At 34.9% G+C, this 27,703-nt stretch overlaps 1 protein-coding gene across 4 annotated transcripts in view; it reads left to right on the forward strand.

Moving 5' to 3' along the window:
- The window catches only part of LOC118181498 (proton channel OtopLc-like), a 167,750-nt gene that overhangs the window by 59,671 nt on the left and 80,376 nt on the right, over positions 1–27,703 (forward strand). For 2 of the 4 annotated variants that reach the window (XM_035350653.2, XM_035350654.2), the window contains exon 1: positions 19,233–19,457. The exons of the other annotated variants lie outside the window; for them this stretch is intronic. In XM_035350653.2, the coding sequence (XP_035206544.1) occupies positions 19,264–19,457 (194 nt within the window). In that variant the 5' untranslated portion in view covers positions 19,233–19,263. Of the gene's footprint in view, positions 1–19,232; positions 19,458–27,703 lie in introns of those variants that run through there. 4 annotated transcript variants of the gene reach the window in all.

Genomic DNA, 27,703 nt, shown 5'->3' on the forward strand with positions numbered 1-27,703 from the left:
TTTTGCCGCGATGTTATCGGCGGACACTATCTCTACTAGATCTAGCTCCCACTGATCCTTTTCCTCCGGAGTGATTGATCAGTCGAAGCAGAGTTCATAGAATTGTGGGACCTTTTCTATATTTGTTGAGAATACAGAAGTTGCGGAGAAAATATTGTAGTTGCAGAGGTAGTACAGTTTTATGAACAACATTATATGGGAGGAAATTTATTCGTATTATTGCAGATGACATTATCAGTCAAAACGAGGACAGAAATCCTGTTGGAGACTACAGCGTACCATGGATTTGGATTTTACAACATCCCGTGTAATGAAATTTGCACTTATTTCCTCGCTATCCTTTCAGCCCGACAAACAAAGAATTTCTTCTAAATTTGCAATTTTCAGCCAGTGTGGAGTGTTCTACAAAACCTCAAATATGCATTATTTTATTATGATACTCACTTTGTAGAATATATCGTATCTCTGAATTTTGCGAATTTATATTCAGCATCTGAATTTTGTGATCTAAAAGTATAAGACTGGTCACATAGATTGAATACAATAACTTCTCCCCCCTAAAAAAGAAAGCTTTCGAAATAGATGTTATTTGTAATGCATGAATTTTCCTGTGTTTCTAAATGTAAAGATTTAATAAGAAATGAACACTGAATTATAAACAAATATGTATATGAGAGTTAAAACAACAGAATTTTCTTAAAACGCGGATGTTTAAAAATACGAACAACTCAGATTACATTAACTTCTGACATCTAATGCCATCCATACATTAGCTACCTTAGTTGCGGGGTTCCGAAACTTTAAGTTCTTTAATAAATCCAAATTATGAAATATGATGTTAATACTCAATAAGACTGTATAAATATTTATGTCGATATGAATAGTTTTAGAAACAATGTCTTAGATAAGAAAATTGTATGTGGGATTTTTTTCTTCAGTTACAAAATTTACTGCATTCATTTTCTTGCTGGTAAGGCCTGCATTTATATATTTTCCAGGTTAAATACCTAACCTTTAAAATGAAGATAATTCAGTAAGATTACAGAGTTATTAAATTATTTTTGAAGCAGAAAAGGGGGAAAATGTACAGTGCCCTCGGCGGGACGTGAACCTGGACCTCTCGAATACGGGCCGTGTGTGCTACCGTTACGCCACGAAAACATGCTGGAAGGAGGGAGAAAATAACTTATATACACCCGTTTTAAAGGGCGACTGGGGATTAGGGGATCCAAACGCTAAGTCCTGGTGGTGACGAATTATCGTCCACCATCTTTTAGTTCGGACTCTACTGTGGAGTCAATAGGACTTTTTTTTAAGCAGGATACGCGAAAAATCAGAATACTCTCGCCAGGAGTCGAACCTGGACCTTTTGAATACGCGTAGAGTGTGCAACCATTACACCACGAAGGCATGCAGAGAGGAGGGAGTAAATACCTTATAAGATAATTTATATAAAATTATTATTTTTATTTTGTTTATTTTTGTGATTTTTTGCTGTTTATATGATCCCATTTGTAAACAATATTTAGAAAATCCACCCGTTTTATATATAATAAATATCGAATAAACATTTCATTTGTTAAAGCATTTCACTAATTGGACTAGAAGAGAAACACGCTTTAATGTGACAATCAAAATCGTAAAAACAATCTTGTATTTAGCGTAAGTATATTGAAACACTCAATCGATTTCGAGGGCAGCTAAAGGTCCCTCCTCATCAGAAGAAAGAAATACCTAGAAAGAAGAAAAATAAAGGGGAAGGAGTCTCAGAAACATGTGGTCCTTATCAGCACTGCACGTAGTGAAAGGGGATTTTTAATCAGAGTTACACTGGCCGCCTACTTTTACTGGGCCAGGCTATCTGATCAAACCTGTAACAAACGATGAGGAGGGACCTTTAGCTGCCCTCGAAATCGATTGAGTGTTTCAATATACTTACGCTAAATACAAGGTTGTTTTTACGATTTTGATTGTCATTTCACTAATTATTTCAGCTTATTTTGAGTCCTATCAAGTACAGAAAAATTCTTCTTTTAAAATTACGTAAACCGTAGGTACTATAAATTCACGGCTTAAGTTTGTGTATCTATCAAGCAGGACATTCTCTCTATCTTCTTAGAGTAATAGAGATAGATTAAGAGTCGAAAATCAAAACAGCATGCTAGGTTGACATTTCTACCGAAGATTTTTAATGTAGACAGAAAAACGGAGACAAAAATCTTCAGATGCATAATAACTCAAAATGTGCGCATGCCTTCCCTGCAATATATAGCAATATACTTTAAAAACTGTTCTTTATATATCCATTTGAATCAAAAATGAAGATTTGCAATTTGTTTGATACATAAAAAAGGATTACTAAAATAAGTATTTGCTTGATATAAACAAAAGTAATATTTAAGTGAATATTTAAAAAATAAAAGAATATATGCAGTTAAATTGTTTATATTGCCATGAATTTACGTTTCATTCCCCCTGAAACGCGCTTAAATAAAATTTTGCTTTTGGAACATTATACTCTGTATCACTTGAATCTTGTGGCTGGCAGCAGTTACATATCTGATAAGTATCGATAGATAAAGGCAGATCGATAGGAATCTTATTTTCCTGCTATGACCTTACATTTTGGTGATGGGAACGATGAGAACGATGCTTTCGGATAAAGAGCGCCTCGATTAAAATTAAGATCATATGCTTTGTCTATAACACCCAATAAAAGAATCGATTCACCATTCATACAGTCAGTCAGAAATAAACGAATGTATTTACTTGGCTGACCAAGAGCACTGAATGCCAAGGCCTTGGCATTTATCGGAAAAGAAATATTTGGGATTGTGTTTCTATAATGCTTCTTTTTTTTCGGATCATATTAAGCAAAGTGAATATTTGTGACAGATAAAATGGTGGAGAAAACATAAATATTAGGAATAATGCACTCAGGGATGAAAATAAAGAAAATCCTCTAGGTTATGTATTTTTTAGAAGTGCCTGAACATTGGTAAAATCTTGAGAAAAGTTAAGTCAAATATATTTTAAATATTTTTGCATAGAATGGGATGATTATCATAAACTATTCATATTTTATAGCTGCTTGTATGGAATATAGCTGCCGTACAATTCACGCTTTCTATTTTTTATCATTGTTTCTCCCCTCCTCCCCCATTTCGTATGAAAGATGGATTATCAGATTTAAGAGTTTACTGCAGAACGTACTGTATTTTATTTTAAGCAGTTTGTTTAGTTGATATTTCATAATTCGGCTTTCTGTTTTTTAGTAAAGAAAAATTTTTAACAAAAAACCGGTTATTATTCTCATATTTTTATTTGAACAATATTTTTATAATTTGTTAGTAGTCAACCGATTTTTCTAGTTAATGAATATTTCTCCAGTGAAACTCATTAAATTATTTTACTTATTGCATTGCATTTAAATCAACTTTGAACACTTCATGAAAACACGTTCTTAAAAATATTCTTGTTTGTTCTCTACATATCAGTCAATGGCTATTTTCACTTTCACTAATTTTTTCATTGCGTGATTTTATTCCAAAAACGGTGTCTGGAAAATCCCTTATTAACGAATTTGTTAATAAGAGATAAAATAAAATAATTCTTTAAAATAATTCTACGCTATCATTTTTAATAAGTTTTTTATTTCTTTAAAGCTGAATGAAGTGTGGTTTTTTTTCCTGGATTTTATTGGGAACCTGGGCTTTGAAATTCTGGGAAATGTTAGGGTGTGAGAATTTTGGTCCTCATTGAAAATTTGAGGAATTATTAAAAATTATTAAAACTCACGTTCAGTCATCGGATACTTTTTATAAGCTTCGATTACATGTTCTTTTCACCACTTTGTGAATTGAAAAGGTACGCATCAGTAGTTTCATTACAATAAGCGATATTTTTTCTTTCTTGTGAGTATTGTGATTGATTCGACATTGTTCAGAGTGTATCGAGGGTAACATATTTTTGTTCTGTTAAATGATAAATTTGCTTTATTAAACATTTCAGGGTGAGAACATTTTCAGAATTGTAATTTATACTAAACACACAGAACGCGATATATATATAGAGAGAGAGATTTGTGAAGGTTAGTATAATATACTTCAATATACTACCTTTTTTTATACAAAAAAAATCAAGCATTTAGAACGCAAGAAGTTAAAAATTTTGTCACAAATTTTGCTGTTAAGAGAATAAAGCAGACATTTTGAATGAATAATATTGATTTTAAAAAACGCTCTCTATTAAAATAAACGTCTATTCTTCCAGATACGTCTATTCTTCCAAATTAGTGCGAAAGTTTAAATAAAAGCAAAATTTAAATTTTTGTAATCATTATCATAATCACAATCTGTAAAGCACAATGGATTTTCTTATATATCTATGTTTAGATGATGTCTTGAATGTACATTTGTATGAAAATTACCAGGGTCTGATATAAAAAGCACTTATAGGAAATAAAATAAATTTTTTATTACAAATTATTATTATTATAATATTTTCATGATTTTTCGTAGAGACCAAAGAAATTAATTATCTATTTAAAGGTTAGATTTCATTAATTTTACTATACAGTTGTGTACTGATATCGTTTTCGTTGATTTCAGATTAGCATAATGACCTTGAACTAAGTGGAGGAAAAACGTATGTTTTATAACATGTTCAAATTTACACATTAAAAGACATTTTTGTATTTTGCGTAACTGTTAGATATTTCGCATGATAGTTCATTATTGATATTTGCTTCTCCAAGGACTTATAATATGTTCTGTCATTGATCGCAGTTTCAACAAATGTATGACTGACTATAGAAAGATTTAGTTTTCTTTGCTTGGCATGTGTTGCGTCTTGAGAGCCAAATTCACACTACAGTTTTTTTTTTTTTTTTTTTTCTTTTTTTTTTTTCCTTCTTTGCATTTCTTTGCATTGGAATAAGTCACGATTAATACATATGCATGTGCGTGTCACAAAGTGAACATCTTTTTTTTTCACAATGCTGCATGCAAAAGAAATCGCCTCTACGTCTTTCACACAGAGGTGATTAAATAAGAAATTTAAGGGGACAGTGGACGTTCAAATATTTATTTTAAATTATTGTCATAGAGATATAAAATTTGGCATGTATGTATATTTTACCATAATTATATCAAATATCTTTGAAAAATATATGGCTCTTTGCAATTTCATTTTTTTAAATTTCTTTTTAATTTTTCAAAATGCTCCATGCGTCTTAATTGTTTTTTTTTATTTCTTGTTACTTTTGCTTTGTATTTTTATTGAAAATGCATTACAAGCACAATAGCACAATTTGGTATCAATTAATGAATTGAATAAACTATTAATTTTTAATTAATATTTCTTTTATACATATACCTTATAAGGTATTTTTCCCGCTTTTCTAGTGTGCCTTCGTGTTGTAGTGGTTCTGCACACTGTGCCGGTATTCCAGAGGTCAGTGGTTCGATTCCCGACGAAGGCGACTGCTAATTTTTCATCTTGCCTGCTTTAAAAAAAAAAAAAAACCCTAATGTCTCTACAGTGGCGCCTGAACTAAAAGGGTGTTGGATGATGATTCTGCACACCCAGGATTTGGCGATTGGGTCCCCTAAAAAACCCCAGTCGTCCTTTAAAAAGGGCAGTACATAAGGTATTTCTCCCGCTTTCCTGGCGTGCCTTCGTAGTGTAGTGGTTCTGTACGTTGGGCCGGTATTCCAGAGGTCCATGGTTCGATGCCCGATGAAGGCGGTTGCTAATTTTTCATCTCTCCGGCTTTTCCAATTAACCTAATGTCTCTACAAGCTAAATTTTGGACAAAATTTCTCACTTTAATAAACTTTAATTGGACTTTTATCTCCTTTATGAATTCGCATTCAGAAATGCATATCAAATTTTGTTGCATGTATAAAAAAGGATCTAAATTACAAATAACAATCATTTTGAGCATAAACTAAAGCGTATAGGGCATTTTGAAGATGCAATAATCACGAAAATTTCATTATGAGCAAAATGTATTTTAAGAATATTTTTACACTTACCTTTAATACTTACCTCTCAGTATGTCCTAATACATGATTTTATTTAATATAAAATATTTTAATATCGTTTCACTTACTCATAAATAATTTCTACTAATAAAATTGTAGAATGGTAAAAAATATTTAATATTATTTTAGAAATTTTCTCGAACACTTTCAGTAAATTCAGCTAAATATTTTTTTTTAAACTAACAATCAATTAAAAAACTTCCTGCATCTTATGTTCCCCTTCCTTATTTACATTTTCGTTATGTTTAGCTACTTTACTCAATTTTTTCGTAATTCTTCTTTTCTTGTATCCAGTCGAACACCTCTTTTCGCTTTGGTCTATACGACGTTTATCTCGCCTCTCTCCAATAGATATTGAGCATGAATTTATACCTTCCTGTTCTATATCTAAAGTATTTAAACATACAATATTAAAGTCACTAACTGCTGTAATAACAGTAATTTCAAGTCTGTTTTTCTATACAAATGTTTCCTTGGGGCAGTTCTTCCATCTGACAGTATGTAAACTCTCGTTAGTGTTTTGTGTTTTTCCAGATATGTATCTTGCTAAAAGTTCATTACTGACTAGTCTTTGATACACCGGCAGTATTTTGGATAATACATCTACTGTTAATTTGGGTTTCATCATTGAATGAGTTAATTTAGGTTTCTTCTTTCTGACAATGGCACGTAAAAAAAAGGTTTTTTTTTTAAATCTGAAACTATTTTAAATTACTTCCAAAGGGGCGTTTTTTTTAACATTTTGTGTGTTACCTTTATTTATTAAATATCATATTCTTCGCACTTAAACCACAAAATTCAGCTCAAAAGCAATATCGCAAAATAATTTTAAAATGAGCATATCTTTAGAATTTCCGATACACACTCTGGCGCGCTGGAGATAAAATGTTTTTTCTGTGCAACGTTGCCATTTCTCGCTTTGAAATCCACGAGTTTGTTAATCAAAAATTCGTTTTACAAAATATGTTATCCCTAATAAAACAAATTCGAGATTTCAAATTTCGGCTTCCAGATGCCCATATTCGCAGGAGGATTACGTTATTCAAAATTTGATGGCTCTAGGTACCGTTGTTTTATCACAATGAGAGAAACATACATACATTTATGCAGATTCTTCATTATTTACTTTCTTTAAACATAATACAGGGCGATAATATTTGGTGGCAACGATTTGAAAAGTGAAACAGCGTTTGTAGTGAATGAACGCAAAATGCGAAAACGAAATTAATAGTCCTGGGCAAATTGCTCTTTTGGACTGAAGGAAAAAAAAAAAAAAACACCATGATATGACACCTGTTGGGCATTTATTATGGGTGGGTGGGTTATCCGTGGAAGAACAGTGAAACAAACTTGCATAACTGCAGTCTTCATATCTTGCACAGTCATATCTTACTAACTGTAAAAAGTTTTAGTTGAGGAAATTAAAATAATGTAAACTAACGTTTCTCAAATATTTACCTTTTTACTGACATTTAAATATCTCTTTAAATGTCACTGAAAAGGTAAACAAGCGTATTCAAATACTTATAACTTCTGTAAAAATAATTTTACACACAAGCGCTTTTCTGTAATTCATTATGAGTTAAACCGTAGTATTTTATCATATGAAATTCTTTTTTTTTTTCAATTTTTGGTCGATTTTTGTTAAAAATCGTTAATTAACAATACACTTATTTCAGCGAAGGGAATAAGCAAAAGAAAACTAGTTAGTCAGCAACAAGTTTAGAGTAGACGTAAAGCGAGCTTTTCCAATGTACATGAAAATCTGACTACTTTTAAATGTGATGTATCCTCATAAGAAATGTTTATTTTTTATTGTTAAATAAAATATTGTTTCTAGAAATGCTAGTGAGCTGGCTCAATCCCACGCTCGTTGACTGCAATTATATAAATCTTAATTGTTAAAAAACCCCTCAATCGAATTCTTGTCTTGTTAAATAACTGACACAACAATCCAGCCCTTTACCAGAATTCGAAACTAGGTTGAACTACTACCAGTGTTCAGCGGACATATCTACTCAGCCACTGCTGGCTTAGTGTTCTGAGTATGCCACTAATGGGTCAGGATTAAGTTACCTTTTTTTACTATGTTGTCAGGACATTAATGTAGTTTTGGGATGACAGGCTTTAATTGCCATCGTTATCAAAAACAATTCGCTATCTTGGAGCCGAATGCTCAATATTCTGTAAGATAGTTTGGAGGTGAAAATGCCGGTGAAAGCTTAGTCAATATTTCGAAGGATTTTCTCCTCAGAACAAGCTGCAGAAATCAGAACTGATGGATAATCTGTTGTTTTTCTAAAAGCCGGAGAAATATCTAATGAATAGAACTGATAAGGTGAAATCTCCCATCCTAACTGTCATGGTTTAGGTATTGCTAACTGTTATCGGGCGTGGTGAAAAGGACTAGTTTCTGCGTATCGTATTAATAAATAGAATTAGTTTCCTTCTCCATTGATAATTCGGTGATTAAATGCTTCTTTTAGCAGCCTGCTGGACATGGAGTTGCAGACTGAGAAACGTCGGGCCTTGTTGTTTCCAGAGAATTCGTGTGCTGTTTTAGTTCCGCGTTTATAGATTTTCCTGATTGCTCCAGGGACTCTTGCAAGGTAGACAGTGATCATTCTAGTTAGTTGGCTGATTCCTCAATGGTCAGACGATGTCTATTGAGCACAACGGGTCGTTATCCAGCAGTAATGGTCTCTAGTCCCCTCTAAGGGTCCACCTCGGCGTGGTGGAGGGGCGGCAATAACCTTATCAGGTTCAATTGTTCCGTCTTACTTTCTTCGGAAACATGCAAGGACCTGACTCGCAACAGAGAGCTTACTAAAGCTATGTTCAATAACTGTGGGAAGTAGACAGGATACACAAGAAGGGTATACAAAACCCTTTATTTTTCTCTATTTACAATAACTTCCGTACTTCGGAATACAAAGACCCACTACTTGTGGTCTAAACGTAAAAATATAAAAATAAAAACTAAACTCTTAACTTTGAAATAATAAACTTGGAAGATTGGCCTTATATTAACAGGAAGCCGTATGTAGTACAGAGAACTGTGAACACTACAATACGTTTAAAGTTATCAAGAGGATTAAACCTCTGGCCTGGAAGGCAACCAGCAACTGAGTAAAACTTCTAAGGTAAGCGGCCTGCTTCGACTAACTGCTTCCTCTCTCTCGCTTGGCAAAAAGCCACAACTTAAATACTTGGCGTTCGCCAGACAAACTTTGCATAAATACATTAACGCTTATAATTCTGGCCGGAAGTAGAAAATAAGAAGTGATAGTAAAGATTTAAAATAAAATAAACGTTAGTAAAACTTAAGATCCTTACATACTTCCCGCCAGAGTTAATTAGTTTGAAACTGAGGCCTAAAACGACCTTGTTGAAAACTTTTAGCTCTAGAATCTAACGCGAGGCCAATCTTTTACAAACATTTTTCGCTAGAAACTAGAAATTTAAAAGAAAGAAATTTGTTTTTACAATAGCAGCTCCCAGGACGCGCAATATTTTCATCTGTACTGCATCTAAACAGGAGCTTTCATTCAAATCTGGTTCCTTCCAGAGATCTGGAAGGAAAACTAGTTTAACGAAATGTTACACAATGAAATGGCAAGTAACATGTATAATTATATTTCTCTTAACATTCTTATTTCATTCATAACTATTTTAATTATCTCTCCCCGTGCTCTCTCACACATGTTGTAAAAGAACACCGAACACGAATGTGTTTATGTCTATGTGTTCAACACTTCCTCCTACAATCAAAGCACTAACGTGTTAAAAATTCAACATACCAAGACCTCGTAACACACCCTAACTTCAACTCTAAACCCTGAGGTACTATTCTGAAAGTGGCTAACTCTGAAGTGTAGCGTCAGAGAGCCTAACTACATTCATTCAACCTTTAACACATATTCACCATGATTTAGTCTTTTTACAGTCACACGAATAAAAAAAATTTTAACATTACTTTCACTTTTACCATATAACGGTATTTCTTAACATTTGAAATAACAGTTCACATTGTATATAAGAACATATTAACATGCCGTTAATTTTACGCATTTGACAACATACATTAGTAGTACGTTGTTAACTTCTATTCTTTTCAAAGCAAGTGCCAATTTTTCTACATTGAAATACTACATTTCAAAAAGTCTTTCAGACTAAAACTTCTTTCTTGCCAGAATGTTTTAAATAAAATTTATACAATAACTTTTACAATATTTAAGTCTTTACACATCGCTATTATACATCAACTTTAGTTTTACACGCGAATAATTGAAAAACATAATACCAAATTCGGTAACAACTCATTTCTCGCCCTTTTGGCGATAAAGGTAGACCTCGCATGAGGTAAAACTTCTTGAAATCTGCCACTTGCAGTAAGAATGAAAGATTAACTTAAGTTTGTAAAGTAACATAAAATTTTACTTATCTTTGTAATATTCAGACATCCTTTTCTGGGCCCAGTCTTTAAAGGTGCTGCAGACCGTAGCTTGGTTGATCCTCCTTCTTGTACGGGCTCGCCCTTCAGTGCTTTCCTCTGGAAGCTTCCGTTTTTCACCACTACGGCCACCCTTGAACATCTTCCTTCTGTCCTCTGCTTGTGGTCTTGGCCGTTTGAAGGCAGCTGGTCTTGGTGGAACCGGGAAACTTCTGTCGTGATCCTGCTTGGACCTCGTTGTTGGCCGTTCAAATTTTTCTTGTACTTTTTCCTCCGCCGCTGATGGCCCTTCCGCAGTTCGGCGACATTTGCTGCGGAGAGTCCTGTCGGATGAGTAGATCTTCCGTTTTAGAGCCGGGTTATAGTTGCCGTCATTTCTCCTGGCTCCCTTTGCATACGTCGTCCTTCTCCCTTCTTCATTCTGGGGGTGTTCGTGAGCTCTCTTTTCTGGACGGTGGAACGGCTTCTTTTTCTTGCTACCTTCAATTTTCCCGCGGGGAAACTTTCTTTTCACTTGCTCCTGCCTCTTAATGGCTTGCCCTTGTACTTGTCGTTGTTCCACCTCTGGAGCTTGTGCCTGCGGTGTCTGCCGTGCCGGATCTTGCAAAAGATCTGTAAATATTTGCATTTTATTACGATCATAGTAGGGTTTGATTTGATCAATGTTTGCGGAGCAGGTTTCACCATTTCTGGCTTTTAACACTACTACAGCGTGAGTTATTTTTTCTATGACATATGGTCCTTCAAATCGTGGAAAAAATCTGGCAGTTTTATCTTCTGGTGCTGAAGAAAGTGAATGCTTAATTTTTAATACTTCATCCCCTACTTTATAAGTTACTCCCCGTCGTTTCAAGTCGTAATACAGCTTTTGTTTTCTCTGTGCTACTTCCGTATTCTTTTTTGCTTCTTTAATTAGTTTTTCTATATCACCCATTTTAAATTCTGGGGCTCTTTGTTGCACATAAAATAATTTATCTAACGGCGTTATAATCTTTCTGCCTAAAAATAACTCAGCAGGAGTTTTGCCCGTTGTATCATGTTTTGCGGTCCTAAGGGCGAAAGCAAATTCATTGACATAGTTATCCCAGCTTTTATGAAAATTTTTAACATAACTACGGATAATTTTCACTATATTTCTATTGACCCGTTCCGCTATATTTGATTGCGGCCGATACGGGACCATTTTTAAATGACGTATGCCCAGTTTTTGGCACATGTCTTCAAATACATTACTTAAAAATTGAGGACCATTATCCGATATAACTTTTAGGGGCGCCCCGTATTTTAAAATATATTTATTTAAAATAGAATCAGTAACTAATTTCGCGGAGGCTCGTTTTAAGGGAACAATTTCGGTCCACTTACTAAAATGATCAACCATAACAAGGAGATAGCGACTTTTATTTAACTGACTTTTTGGGAAAGGGCCCAATAAATCGATGCCAATTATTTCATTTGGAAATTCGGATTTAATACTATTTAGAAACCCGGCCGGACGGAAATTAATATAATTAACTGCTTGACATGTTGGGCAGGACTGGACATACGCCCTTGTTAACTTTTGCAGTTCAGGAAAATAGACTGCCTCGCGTACGCGTTGGATAGTTTTTCGAATACCAGCATGAGAAGCTAAAGGGCTGTCATGGAGCTCCTGCAGGATATTTAATCTAAGACTAGCTGGGATAACAGGTCGAAATTCGTTGTTGGAATTCGTAGTTTTTGTATAGAATAATAGACCATCTATTAGTTCGTAATGGGCCGCCCTATTTCTTATCGCCACAATATCTTGGTGGCTAAAATTTTCAGGATCCTTTAAATACTCATAAATGCTTCCAAACTCAGGATCCTTACCCAGTTCGGTTATTACAGTTTCTCGGGAATTTATTGTACATGCTGTGAGCATTGCCACCTTTACAGTATTACCTTCTTCATCTATTTTAATTCTGAATAGGGCATCTGCTACGATATTTTCATTTCCTGGGGTATGCTTGATTACCAGATTATATTCTTGTAGCTTGAGTGCCCATCTTATTAACCTTGGGGATAAGTTTTTCCGTGAGTACAATCTAGTTACCGCCGCATGATCAGAGTACACTGTTATTGGCGCCTTTCCAAAATAGACTCGGAACTTTTGCACTGCTAACAAAACTGCAAGTGCCTCTCTCTCGGTCGCGGAATAGTTTCTTTGTGTTTGATTTAAAGTTCGGCTAAAAAATGCCACGGGCTGCTTATTTTGCGAAAGTACCGCTCCTACCGCATAATCCGAAGCATCCGCTGAAATTTCTAAATTCTCATCCTTTTCAGGAAATTTCAACACTGGGGCTTGCGTTAATGCTTGTTTTAATTTTTCGAAAGCACTATTGGCTTCGGCCGTCCACGAGAATCTTGCCTTTTTCCTTTTTAATTTTAACAATGGTTCAGCAATAGCTGCAAAATTTTTTATAAAGGACCTATAATATGAACAAAGTCCTAGAAAAGAAGAGAGCTTCTTCGCCGTGTTTGGAGTCGGATACTTTTGTACAGCAATTATTTTTGATTCGTCTGTCTCGATTCCTTTCTTAGATATTTTGTAACCTAAATATTTTAATTCAGGGGCTGCAAATTTGCACATTTCGACATTAACTTTTAGACAGGCCTCATTTAATAAAGAAAACACCTGTCTTAAATCCTGTACATGTTGGTCGAGATTATCACTAGTAATAATGATATCGTCTAAATAGATAAATGTGGACTTTCCAAGAACAGGTCTTAACACAATGTCCATACATCACTGAAATGTTGCCGGCGCCCCTGAAAGGCCAAACGGCATACGCAAAAATGCATAAGTGCCAGACTTGGTTATAAAAGCAGTCTTAGGCACGTCCTCAGGCCTAACCCCTATTTGAAAATAACCAGTCGTTAAGTCTAAACATATTTGGTGGATGTTATGTTCCTTAGAATTTCTTCAATAATAGGTAACGGATATACCGGATATTTAGTCATGGAGTTTAATTTACGGTAGTCAATTGCGAATCTCCACCTTTTTGGATGTGTCAAAGGATAGTCATTATTTTTCTTACATAAAACCACCGGGCTAGCATAACTACTTGAGATGGGCGTTATGATCTTTTTACGTAGCATATCGGTGATATGCTATTCTATAATTTTTTCCTTATTCTTATCATACCGGTATGCTTTGTGGCGAACTGGCATTGAATCTCCGGTGTCAATACTATGGTTAGTAACCTGAGTAAATCCTGGAATATCACTAAATAACGAAGCAAATTCACTTACCACTTGTCGGATTCTTCGCTGTTCTTCATTAGGCAGGTGGTCAAGATTTAACATCGGCGGTTCAGCCTTTCCTCCACGAACTGGTTTCATCGTCAGCTTAAGGGACGCTTCATTAAAATCCAGCGTTGCTTGTGCCTCTGAAAGAAAATCTATTCCTAAAATAATATGTGCTTTCAGATTCTTTACTATAAAAAACATAACCTTTACTTGTTCGTCCTTGATACGGACATACAGCGGTAATTTACCTATACACTTACATTTTTCTCCTTGCGCCGCTAACACTGTCGTATTATCCGAATTATATATGCGGTATTTCCGAAAATACTTCCTAAAAAAATCTTCTGCCACACAGGAACACTGCGCGCCTGTATCCAGGAGTGCGGTGGCTGGGATATTATTCACCAACACTTCAATCTTCGGAAGAGTCAAATTTTTCACCATTACTGTATTTAACTTGAAGGGAGAGGGGTTTTCGTGGCCTTCGGATTTCCGCACCCTCCCGTCAGCAGAAATCCGTTTTAGATTAAATTATTTTTCATTTCCGTGATTTCCTTCTTTTTCCACTGGCCTTGAGACTTTTTTCCTGGATTGCTATTGAACTGTCGACGTTCGCCGGCTGTTTTTGAATGCTCGGGTTTCCTTGCCCACTGATTCGCTTTGCTTCCGTAGCCGTGTGCTTGAGTTTGCTGTAGTCTTGGCGCACCAAATTGGTTTCGCTGTTGATATTGGCGTCTTCTTTCAATGTCCGCCGTTCTTCTACTTTCAAACTGGATTGCTAGATCAAATAACTTTTCCAGTGTAGTCGGATTTCTTAATTCAATAAAGTCTTGCACTTGGGGCAGTAACCTCGGCAAAATCACTTGAATTATCTCAGGATCCGGACGGTTTCCATACAAGAGTTTGAAGACGTGAATTTTTCTTAAAATAAAGCTTGAGAGATTTTCGATTCTTTGCTGATATATACTAAAAAGTTCCGTTTCTAATTTCACATGATCCCTTACAACAGGGAAGGCTTTTAGTAGGGCAGTCTTGAAATTTTCGTAAGTATAGGTGGGACTTCCTGCTTGACCCAAGAGACTTCTGCCTATATATTTGAACCAATTAAGCGCTTGGCCCCTCAAAGCGCTGGTAGCTAAGGTAACTTTTTGAAATTCGTGCACGGGGTAGAGCATGAAGTGGTCATCCAATTTTTCCAAAAAACTGGTTACCGGTGAGTTTCCATTAAATGTTGCTTCTGGTTTCATCGAAGCGCGCATGGTCTGGACGATGTAACCAAATCCTTCCAGGGCGGCAGCTGGCATTTCTGGATTCTGAGCCGCTTCTGCAGGCAGCACAGGTTCTTCTTGAAACTCGGCCATGGTTATTCTTCTTCGTTGGGCGCCACTATCAGGTTCAATTGTTCCGTCTTACTTTCTTCGGAAACATGCAAGGACCTGACTCGGAACAGAGAGCTTACTAAAGCTATGTTCAATAACTGTGGGAAGTAGACAGGATACACAAGAAGGGTATACAAAACCCTTTATTTTTCTCTATTTACAATAACTTCCGTACTTCGAAATACAAAGACCCACTACTTGTGGTCTAAACGTAAAAATATAAAAATAAAACTAAACTCTTAACTTTGAAATAATAAACTTGGAAGATTGGCCTTATATTAACAGGAAGCCGTATGTAGTACAGAGAACTGTGAACACTACAATACGTTTAAAGTTATCAAGAGGATTAAACCTCTGGCCTGGAAGGCAACCAGCAACTGAGTAAAACTTCTAAGGTAAGCGGCCTGCTTCGACTAACTGCTTCCTCTCTCTCGCTTGGCAAAAAGCCACAACTTAAATACTTGGCGTTCGCCAGACAAACTTTGCATAAATACATTAACGCTTATAATTCTGGCCGGAAGTAGAAAATAAGAAGTGATAGTAAAGATTTAAAATAAAATAAACGTTAGTAAAACTTAAGATCCTTACAACCTAACGGTACCGCCACCGAGCTGTGGTTGGCTTCCCAATTGGGGGGCATGAGCAGTCTTGGTGGTACGTGAATTTCAATTTCTTTCACCCAAAGGGCCAGCAGTGGCACTCTGGTCGGGCAGGCGATGCTTGTAATAAGGTCGTCATGTCAGATCGGGGCTCGGTGAGAGATACATACCATCTTCCGGCGATACCTAATTAATAGGTGAGGGCCGTGTATCCAAATAATGTACTGGTCTCTAGAAGTAAACAGCATCTGAAAGATCAAAATGTTCGGGTATTTGTGAAACTCTAATATATTTGAATATACATTATAAATATGTCTGGTGGTTGTTGTTGCGTTGTAACTCTTATGAAATTCATACAGCATATAATGAAGAACATAATTTTCTTCGGATTTTCAATCTGTCATCTTGATCAGCAAGGGAACGAAGTTTTGTCATGAAATATCTTATTAACACGAAACTGAGTACATTTATGTAATGTTCTGAAAAGTAACGCTGTTTTCATGTAAAACAGAATTACTTTTTGCTCAACCTAATATTTGATTATAGCGTAAATTTAAATAATTAAAATATGTTTGATTACTTAAAGACATCTAAGAATTTGCGGTGGGTAGGAAATGAAAGAATTGCTATAAGAGTCGCAACACAAACGATTGACTAAAATAAAACTAGTCTTTATAAATTTCCAATAGACCTTATTTCATAAACCCTTTCAAAAGAAATTTCACTCTCGAGAAAGTAGCCTAATTGCTAAGCTGTAGCAAGTTAACTTTGCAGCAGAGCAAAGGAGGGATAAAAATATCTACTTTTATGTTGGCAGGGTCATAGGAATCTTATGATATTCTTTTTAATTCCAGAGATATTATCTGAATGAATATGGTAAAAGAAATAATTATTTCTCGATAGTAATTAGAAAGTGTTAAAAATGAATACTTTAAGCTCTTAATTATGCTCCTCGTCGACAAATATTTTGGTTTGATAGAAGTAACATGATTGTAATTATTTGTTCGATTATTCATACTCATTTTTGTTTGCAAATAAATTTATAAGCAGGTTAAAAGTAATTTTCATTTTAGCTACTAAAAAACTGCGTTTTCAAAGCACTTCTCTCGCCTGTTAAAATAATATTAACGTATCACATACATATTCACATTTGACTAAATTCTAACTTTGACGAACTTTAATTTGAGAAAATACTGAGATAATTTTTTAATGTAATAGTAGTATTTACAACGCAATAAATGCATTTTAACTTAGATACTTGCTATTAATCTGAAGTATCTGTTAAAGAAAATGCGAAATTAAAATTTTAGCGCCAACAAAAATTTCAAAACATTCTTTCTTAGCTGCATGTTAATAAAATAATGAAATTAAGAATTTTGTGCACGGGAAAAAAAGTTTCTTAAGATAATTTCAGCAAGTGGTTAATTTCACGAATTTGTCGAATAAATTTTCTGTAAGTCAGAAACATAACCAGTTTCCTCAAAAGGATTATTAAGGATTATTTGCCTGTGAATAATAATAAAAAGAATCATTTATTTTAATGATCTGACCCATTATCAAGTAATCGATACCAGGTGCAACATATAAAGTAAATAATGGAAACTCATGTAGTAATGACTTTTTTGCAAAAGTTATTGCATGAGTTGAGTTGTTCTTGCCGATGTTTTGCGAATGATGTAAATCCAGGGCTATAATTTTGTACAACCAGCACATGCATTCCACTAAATTGCAATCTGCTTATAGTATTCGTGCTTGAAACACTTTCTTATTTCCTCTTAATAAATTACTCCATATCCGGGAAACTTGAATAGGTATTTGTTTGTATTGTCAGCTGTTGAATTGTTTTCTCGCAACTGGGATATGAGAAAGATCCCGTAAAACGAAACTAACATTGCCACCAACTGAAAAATGGCAACTCATATTATCGCAATCAAATCATAATGGCTTTCACATGACACAAGCATTACTCATGACTAGAATACTTTACTTTCCATCATTATACACACACCTGTCAGAGGCTTTCCGTTTCATACTTCTAAGTATTGTATAATCTGCTGCAAATGAGATTTTATCGCATACCTACACTCATATTAAAATATGAGAAATGACTCTTTTTGAAAAAGTAAGCGTTGAAAAACTTTGTTCTTTAACGAAGAACCAGCATCTTTCTTTTATATATATACCTGTCACAGTCTTATGAAATAACATCATGTATGTGATATGTATGTGACAACTATGCTTTATTTTCGTAAAAAGTTTTTAAGCAATTAAGTTTACTTTATGACAATCGTTTCCTTGAGAAAGGTAAATGCCTGGTAATAAGTTATCTGATAATATTTATGTAGCATTGCTACTAAAATCGCATTAATGTTTAGCTATGGCTTTGCGAATATGAATTGATACGTGCCTTCTTAAGCATTTCTTTTTCTGCTGTTAAAAGCGGACTGTTTTTGAAACAATATAAAGTGTTTATTTGTATTAATTTGTATTCTTTTATTACTCCCGTACTTTATAAAAATTTGATAATGTAGTACTCAGTTGTTATTAGAAAAATGATTTTAAGCAGTAAAATGATTCATCAACTGCATATTGAGTTTCAGCGAAGTCTGCTTAAAGTGAAATCTGTCTAGTACGAAAAATACTAACTTAATTCGTCTTCTTTAGATAGAGTCTGAATGAAAACTCCAATCGATTCTTCACCGAGGAGTTCGAGTGGATGCTGGCAGAATCTTTCCCAGGTTTAGATTCAGATAATACACCGATTCTTATCGAATGTCTGGAGTGCATTCGTAGCTCATCCAGGTGTAACACTAATGTTATCTAGCAACCTTTAGAAAGTTCTCCGCGTAGGCAACATTCAAATGCCACTGCATACATATCCAAAAAGCTTTGCGCTCTTTCAAATGAGTAATTTTGGCAAACTATTGCATTATTTATAAATTAGCTGCAATATGTTTTTATCATAATAATCATGCAAATAGTGCACTGATTTTTTTTTTTTTCTATCAAAGAGAAAGTTAAAATCCTACTGAATATCAATAACGATTTAAAAATTTGAATCTTTAAAAGAACGGCAATTTACTTAAAAATTTCAATGTTAAATCGGTTTCAGATATTGAGCACTGAATCGTTTTCTTCCGAATTTATTCTTACGTGTCTTCACGACGCTATTACTATCATGTTAATAAGTTCCACAGAATATTTTTGTAACTGTATATTGCATGCTGTAAGTATTTACGCCTGCATATTTATTCAGAATCTAGTTGTAATAATAATAAAACATTTGTGAGATATTTGAGTAAAAATATAAGGCTCGTAAACTTAGGATAAAAGCAATAAATGCTTAACAGCCAGTCAAATTAGCGTTTCTTTGAATCGAGATGATGGAGTGATTTAAATGCTTTGGCGAGAAATCCGAGAACAAAACCAAATGACTGCGTAGTGGAAGACCTTGTCAATCACGCATTACTGCTCACAACTGGATTGTCACCGCCGGAGCTCGCAGGTGGTTGACAATGCCTCTGGAGGAGGCTCCTGTTTGCGAATGGCCCTCAGGAATCCAGCTACCCCAAAGAGCTACTAACAGTGGGGATCAGGGATTAATGATTTCTAATCAAGATGTGACCGCTACCGAGACTAGAAGAGCCGTTGAATGGCCAAAGGATAATTCTAATTCGCAATCTATTTGGAGAATACTCAGTCACTTAGTGTAAGTTTTTTATTTTAATTTTGTTAATGATTAATTACTGCTAAATGAAATACAATAACGCTATTGGGCATAAACTGACTTGTGAAATATTAACAAATAGGAAAAACGATTTTACATTCTTTATGAAATATATCCATATCGTTCCAGTTATTTAAAAACAAATCTATTTCTGCTAAACTTTCAAAATATGGATACTCGATGGATGCTTTCGTGGAGGGCTTTCTAAGTTTCCGAAATGAGTTTCATTTTTATTAAATTAAAGGCTCAGATTACTGGCTGCAGTCTTTACCTGTAGAATTTATATTTATTAATTAAATTTATAGTTACAATTAAAACTGGGGAAAGAACAGCCTTTTGAATTGTCATTATTTTATTCACCTCAATTTTAACACCAGTTATGTCACTAGTATTATGTGATGTTATGAATTTATTTATGGTACGCTAAGGAAAAACTGTGAACATCTATCAGTACGAGCTAATTCATGGGTAATAACTTCTTTGGCTTAAATAGATGTTAAAGCAAGGTAAAATTAAAGGCAGGAATTTCTATGGAATGCGTGAAAAAGATTATTTGTTAGGATCCAGATGATGACAACTTGATGACAATATCTTTGAATTAAACATGTAACCAATGAAGCCTACTTTAAATTAAACAAAAGGCTTTGACATTTGAGCATATAGCTCTCTTTTGATTGATAACTATATTAGATTGATGATAATCTCATATGCATTTATTTAATTTTTGCAGCTGCATTATATTTCGGTAGTTTAATTTTTACAAATGGTAATCATATCAGAATGACAAAAACTTTGCAGTGAAGTCAATGAAAGAATACAAAATAAGGAATAGCTTTAGCCTATTAGGAATTTTGCATCGAGTACATTGCAGTGTAGAGTCATTAGATTATTTAGAAGCAAGAGTCATGAAATGTGAGATAAAGAATTGCATTTGGATTTTTTTTAAATAGGTAAAATTTAAATGCTTTAAATTTCGGGGTAAAATTGTGTGAAATTTTATTCTCAATTTCGAAACTTTCCAATGACCGAAATGTGTTTCCTACGTTAGAGATAGGGCACACCAGCTCAAGAGTCCTTTGAGTTCAACTTCTCGCTCAAGGAAATCGTTTGAAATTTTACTGAAGTTTAACCAGTAAATTACCAGTACTTTCATTTAGAAGTACGAAATATTATGCTCGTTTCTTTCTTCTGTGTCACGAAAAATATTTGTTTTGATATAATGTTGAAAAATTCGTTACATACTCATTTCTTCTAACTTCAATATCCATCAATTTTAGAAAAACCGAAATTAAGTTCTCAGTATCATTATACACTTACCAACGCTGTGCATACTATTGCTCTCAAAAGCACATACTGTTTAGGTCGTTAAAACTCACAACAATAATATATATATATATATTATTGTTTTATATATATATATATTATTGTTACATATATATATATTATTGTGAGTATATAGCCACGAATATTTGAAATGAGATGGAGAATCGCGGGACATTGGAGGCAGGCCAATCACAAGCGCAGGTGGCTACAGAGCTCGATGTAGTGCCCAGCCTCGTCCGCAATTTGTGGAAACAGTTTCAGGATACCGGATCCATATTGACAAAACCTGGAAAAATTCTACCAGGATAAACAAGTATCGTGAGTATCGTGATTTGGCATTTTCAGAGCAGCGACACAGGACTATTGCAGCTTTACGACTCCCACACGAGCTATAGTATGTTGCCACTGGAACCCGAGTTTGAGTCTACAGTTTCCCGAAAGCTTTAAGACATAAGGCTATATGCCAGAAGACCAGCTGCTTGCGTCTTACTCACTGCAGCTCTCAAAAATAGCACGTTTAGTATGGTGCAGACAACTTGCGCTTTTTACAAATGTGACGAGATTCTTGATCATGTTTCTGAGCACAGCGCTTTTAAATGATGAGTCTAGATTCATTCTGGACGCTGATTATCAGCGCACGTATCTGGAGATAGCCTGGAACACGAAACCATCTCTCCCTCATCACAGAAAGTGATCATTACGTGGTGGAGGTGTAATGGTTTGGGTTGGCATTACGTTGAACAGCCACTCATCCCTCCATGTGTTTGGCAAAGGCTCCCTCATTGTTATGAGGTACAGTGATGAAGTTTTAGAGCTTATGTTCGGTATTTTAGGAGCTCAGTTGATCCTGGGTTTTTGTTAATGGACGGTGAAGAGCCTACAGATAGAAATTAACTGATGGACGATTACCTGGAAAGTGGGAATATTCTCCGCATGGATTGGCCAGCCAAATCTTTTGACTTAACTCTTTTGCCCTAAGCATGTTTGGGACGCTCTTGGAAGGGCAATGTCATGTCGCCATTCTACTCCGAGAACTATCCCGGAGTTGAAACTGCCTCGCTACAAAAAATAGATCGACTGCCACAGGGACTCCTTATCTGTATCCTATCCAGTGTCCCAACACGCTACCTCTCCGGCTGTGAGAAGCCGTTTTTTAGATTGTAGAAACTGAATATAGCATGAAAGATTTTGTTTCATGTATCTTCCAAAATTTGAAAAGTCTTTGCATAGGCAGAAGCAAGAACATACTAGACGCGACAAATTTTGTACGTATGTGTTTAGTGAGGGGTAGTCGACGATGCTGGAAACATTCTTAGCAGAAGGTAATGAGAACGAAACTGATAGATTCAGAAGCAGGATTTCGAATGTAAGTAGAGCTGTAGAGCAAAAAAGTCAGCATTACGAGAAAAAACGTTGGTCTGAAGAAAATGTTTTTAAGGTGGTCAGGGAAGCATTAAGAAATTTGTGGGTCCTATGACAATATCTGCAGTAACGCAGGACATTTCTATTTTACCAAAGGTAATGAAGTTAGGTTAGGTTTGGTTATTTGAATATGGCAAAGCCAAGAGAGCTATCTACTATAAGGATGTATGCTTCGTTCACGACTTTCAGAGGGAAACTGGCTCGTATTCACGTTACACATGGAGAAAACTACGAAAACCAACCTTGCATCAAGCCCGTTCGCCTGGATTTGAACAAAAAAACAGGTCAACTTACCAGTATTCAGCTGTCCCAATCATTCGGCCACTAGTGGAGCCAGACCTAAGAGGCAACTGCTGGTCAATAACTCAATAATTCTGTGAACATGATCCTTTTCCTGCTTCTTTGCACTACTTCCTGCCCCATGACACGGACCAATGTGTATGCCATAGAGAAGATATAGCTAGATATTTCATACTTGATTATCCACAAACATCAGAATTCTTCCTCAAAAGATTAGCTTCCATAAACTGGTCAGCATGAGCTGCTAATACTCAGAATAACAGAATTGCATGTGATAAGCTCGGCTCATATTGCGCTACCTTTACTCAGTTATGTCAGGCCGCATTCAGCCTGTTCTAGACATTGATGCAAGCTCTTCTATAGAATAAGTTTCTCATAATTACAATAGTATAGTAGTTCACCCCTTCCCTATTTTCAGAGCTTTGTTTCTCATCACAACTGATTCATATTCAGCTCTGCATACGTAACGCTGTCTCTATTTGCATATCCTTATTGTCTCACTCACATACATTTCTATACGTTCTTTTCTTTCATATCTTCCACCTTATATCTACCACATTATATATATATAATTAACATGATTATTATACTATTTTCACATTTTCTTTATTTTGTTTACTAATTGCTCACATATTTTGCTTATTATGTCCTCTTACGCACTATTATGAACAGCTGCAACGTTGTTTTGTTCATGTCATATTGTTTAGATTTTTCTGATTTCAAGGTGAACTGTGCTCTTAAGTCTTTCACTCACACTGCATGCTCTCGTTATGAATCTGTTGCCATGCTTTGAGTCTTCATATCCATTAGACTTAGGATTCTGTTTTAACACATAATAGAAATCTTCGGCCGAGATGACTTCTAAAGTCTATATTGCTGCAATAACCATATTGCTCTGGTGGACTCATTAGAACTCCTGCGGCTTCTATTATCTGCAGTTATAGTTATAAACATAGCTTCCTGATTTAATGGATAAAATCGAATTTTCTCAGAGCCATTCAAATCAAAATCTCGGTAAGGGAATTTTTAGAAAATTCAAGGGTTGCAAAACTTTGAATTATATCTGCAATATAGTCTCTGTTAATGCATAGTGTTCAGTGAAAATAGCAGTATCATGCGATCCTCTAATGCATCTTTTACGTATTACACTTCTGAAATGCATTCAAGTATTACATCAATTATTTGCCGAACACCTCTATATTTTCAATCTTTACGTCTCCCTTTCTTTTCGCTTTAGCCTTTCATTTTAATAATTGTTGCTTAAATTACTACATTTTGGACAGTCATTAGGTTATTTTCAAACTGGAGACATAAAAATATGCAGTCCTCTCCCCGGGACTCAAACCTATCAAATACTCGCCGACTGTGCTACCGTTACACCACGAAGACATGCAGAAAGGAGGAAGAAAATACCTTATGTACTTCTCCTTTTAAGGGACGACTGTTGGGGATTAGGCGACCCAGTTCCCAAATCCTAGTGATAAAGAATCATCATTCACCACGTTTTTAGTTCGGGCGCCACTGTAGAGTCATTAAGTTATTTTGAAGCTGGAGTCATGAAAAATGTGCAATGCCCTCGCCAGCGCTCGAACCTGGACCTCTCGAATACGCGCCGAGCGTGCTACCGTTACACCACGAAAGTATGCAGAAAGGAGGGAGAAAATACCTTATAATTCCTTTATCTGAACTCTCTTGATATCAACTGCTGAGAAATATTACAAGAATTAAATAAAAATGACGTCACTTTCTCAACCATAGAAAAATGTTGAAAATACCTGTAAATTATCACTACCCCTCCTTTAGGACCGATTCTATCCCGTCTGAAATTAAGGGTTAACGACATTATGTATGCATAAAAGACATGTTAGGTATAACATTTTAAATAAGACTAATATAATGAAATTTAGTTACTTACTGAAGCCTGCATTTGAACTAAGAATTTAAATTTTCTGAAAATCAAAGCAAAGTCAGAGGCATGAATAGGGGGTGAATTAGGGATGCAGCTGCTTAACAGCCCAAAGCCTTAAAAGGTCCTTAGATGTGTAAGGATTATGGTAATTTTATTAACAGTTAAATTTTAAGTTAAAGTTCCTTTCCCGTCAAATTCTTAACTTCAACTTACTACTTCCGGCCAGAACGTAGTTTTGAAATCTTGCTGAATATTTAATGAGGAGGAGCGGTATTTAAATCACGAAGTTACTTACTGAGTCAGAGAGAATCAGAGTTTCTGATTTACGCGCGTTTGCCTTTTTGGCCACTCTCTCTCTCAAAACTGTTATTACGCTCGGCCGTACTCAGGCCCTTGTTAAGCTTCGTAGTCAAATAAGTGAAGGGGCCAACTCGATTTGAATCTTGATAGCTTCGGCTATATTTCTTTAGTTAAGCTTAGTTTTAGTTTAATTCTTAGTCCCTTAAGTTCAAGCCCAAGTGAGGGCTTTGTTTGTACAGTCCCAGGAGGAGTTTTGTTAAGTCTTATTGGAATAATAATGGGTTAGTTACCCTTTTATCTTGTTGTTTCTTGTCACCGAACTCAAGCGATTATTCGCTTATCAGTTCTTAAGGTTCTTCACTTCCAACATTAACTTAGAATTACAAAGTTAGGAACCCTACAGATGTTCTGTTAAACTAGATTTACATGTTCAAATGTTAAATTTAGGAAATAGAGATAGACTACGATTTTTGCTTCTAAGTAAAATGTATGTATGTACATATATAGTGTTTTTATAGAAGCAAAAGCATAGTTTTCTGTAGTCCTAGATACCTCTTAAGCTTCGGTTCAGATTCATTTTTGTGTGGTTCCAGATAGGCAGCACCAGAAACTGCGTAAAAACGAAGTTACACAAACGTCAGTTAAAAGAAATTCAAAAAGCTGCATATTGTTATTCCGAATCCTAGCCGTGCAAGCACTTTCAAGTCTGAAAATGTTGATGCTGAAAGCCATTCTGCTATATTGACAATACGACGATCAGGCTTATTGTGAAAGTAATTTCCGAATCTCTGAAATTAAGCCGGTGACAAGGACACCAACAACGATGGGACGGGACATCAGAACCCTGTGTAATTCATTAGATTTCTCAGCAAGGGCAGGGCACATTATTGTCGCATGTCAAATGTTTTACCATACGCGAAAAAGAGTTAATTTAAGTAAGAAAGACTAATAATTACTAAGATTAATAGTGCTCCTGGACCTGTTGCTGACTACGTACGCGTCAGCAACAGGTCCAACGCGTCAGCAACAGGTCCAGGAGCACTATTTTAAGCTTTGGCTTGGTAATGAAATTTTTCGCGTAGCTCTCATTCTGTACAATATTACATAAAATTTAAAAATAAATAAATAAAAAATTTTAAATCCCTTTGTTTCTGTTCAAAATTCTAATTTCTCCTTTCCATAATTTACTTTGCTTTTTCACCCAGTTAAAAAAATACCTGATAAGTTAGCTGTGTGCATTTGTTTCCAATTATCAAAATAGCTGATTAGTTGAGATTTGTGGTGCACATTATTGTCAGTATTTATTTGAATATATTTAAGAAAATTACTTAAGGGGGTTCATACATCTTAAATCCCTTATGATCTTCGAATATGTGACTACTGCAAGAATTGGGATATTTTATTTACTTTAAAAGCAATTACTTCCAACATTTTACAGCTTACTACATAATATAGCTGCTTTGGAAACTAGTAACCAGAAAGTTTGTGCTCCCACAAATATTTTTTTAACTTAATCCGCTTTGTGACAAAAGTTTTCGTCATGTTTCCACCTTGCGCGTATGATATTTTAAAAATGGCTAACGGGACATACTTGAAATTGGATGAAATTCTTTATATGGGCACTATTTTCTAACTAAATCAAAAATCTGATGAATATTTTAATATTAAAAAATTTTATGCACGAAAATATTACAGATTAGTTTTAATAAAATACATTTTATAAATTCAACTACAAATAAAATAAAAATTTAACATGAAATTCGTAGAATTTTTGGTTCACAGTAGTTTCCAAATGTTATAAAAGTTATATATTAAATAAGGAATTTAATTATGCAACAGAATATTTTAAACTGAGCGCGCAAGGTGGACACTTGACGGAACATTTTGTAACAAAGCGGATTAAATTATAAAAATATTTGTGGCAACAGAAACTTTCTGATTACTATTTCAGAAAGCAGCTATATTATGTAGTCAGCTGTGAAAAGTTGGAAGTAATTGCGTTTAAAATAAATAACCCAATTCTTGCAACAGTCACATATTCTAAGATCTTATGGGTTTTAAGGTGTATGAGTCCCCTTAAGCTCTTTACCTAATACCAAATATAATTTTTGCTGATATCGAAATCTTGTTAGATAAGCTAAGATAATTAACAATCGATGAAAATATATTTTTATCTTTGTTTTATTAAGCACAAAACGCCTTTTTTAACGATCCTTTGCTTACAACAGAAAAAGAAAGTTATAACGTGTAGTCACCATAGTAAAAATTGATTTAATATGTTAGTGGAGAGGAGGCGTTTTGTACAGTTAGTTTTAATGAAATGGTCGTTAAAACGAGTATCGGCTGTACTAATATTTCTAGCGCACCTATCTTAGAATCGAGATACAGGGATGTTACCTGCCAAAATCAGGGAAAATTTAATATTTCATTTCAAAGTTAATTGACTGTGTAGAGTTTCGCCTTCTTTGAAAGCACGAACTAATTCGAGACTCAAGCTAAACCTGAGCGACTTATCGCTATGTCCGGTAACCAGACAGAGAACGTAAGAAGGACCCTAACGTTAAAACTCCGTAATTTAACAGAAGGCACTTCTTGTGCTTCTAAAACCAGTCAGCATTTATGGCGTAACTCAAAAGTAATGAACTCATATTAAATTAAGTTAAGTTGTAAGTTAGTCAAAAGCTAACAGAATGAATGACTCGCAAGTTGGCTCAAGCCTAATGGCAAGGATAACGCAACGTCCCAGACAGACAGCTATTGAAGAGTTTCAACTAACAACATGGCCTTCAGGTGAAATACGCTGTCATAAACAGTCGAAACCTTCCTTTAAATACCATCTCTTTCTACTTCATTTGAGTGCGTGAGACTAAAAATTTGCATTCTGGCAGGAAAACGTAAACGGAGAAAGAGAGTGAAGCTTCTTAAGATAAAATAACTGGTTAGATAAAAATAAATAAATCTGTACAACTTCATG

This window comes from Stegodyphus dumicola, chromosome X1 (assembly GCF_044657685.1).
Source record: "Stegodyphus dumicola isolate Sdum_Otavi_A_Nest chromosome X1, ASM4465768v1".
NCBI classification, from domain to species: domain Eukaryota; kingdom Metazoa; phylum Arthropoda; class Arachnida; order Araneae; family Eresidae; genus Stegodyphus; species Stegodyphus dumicola.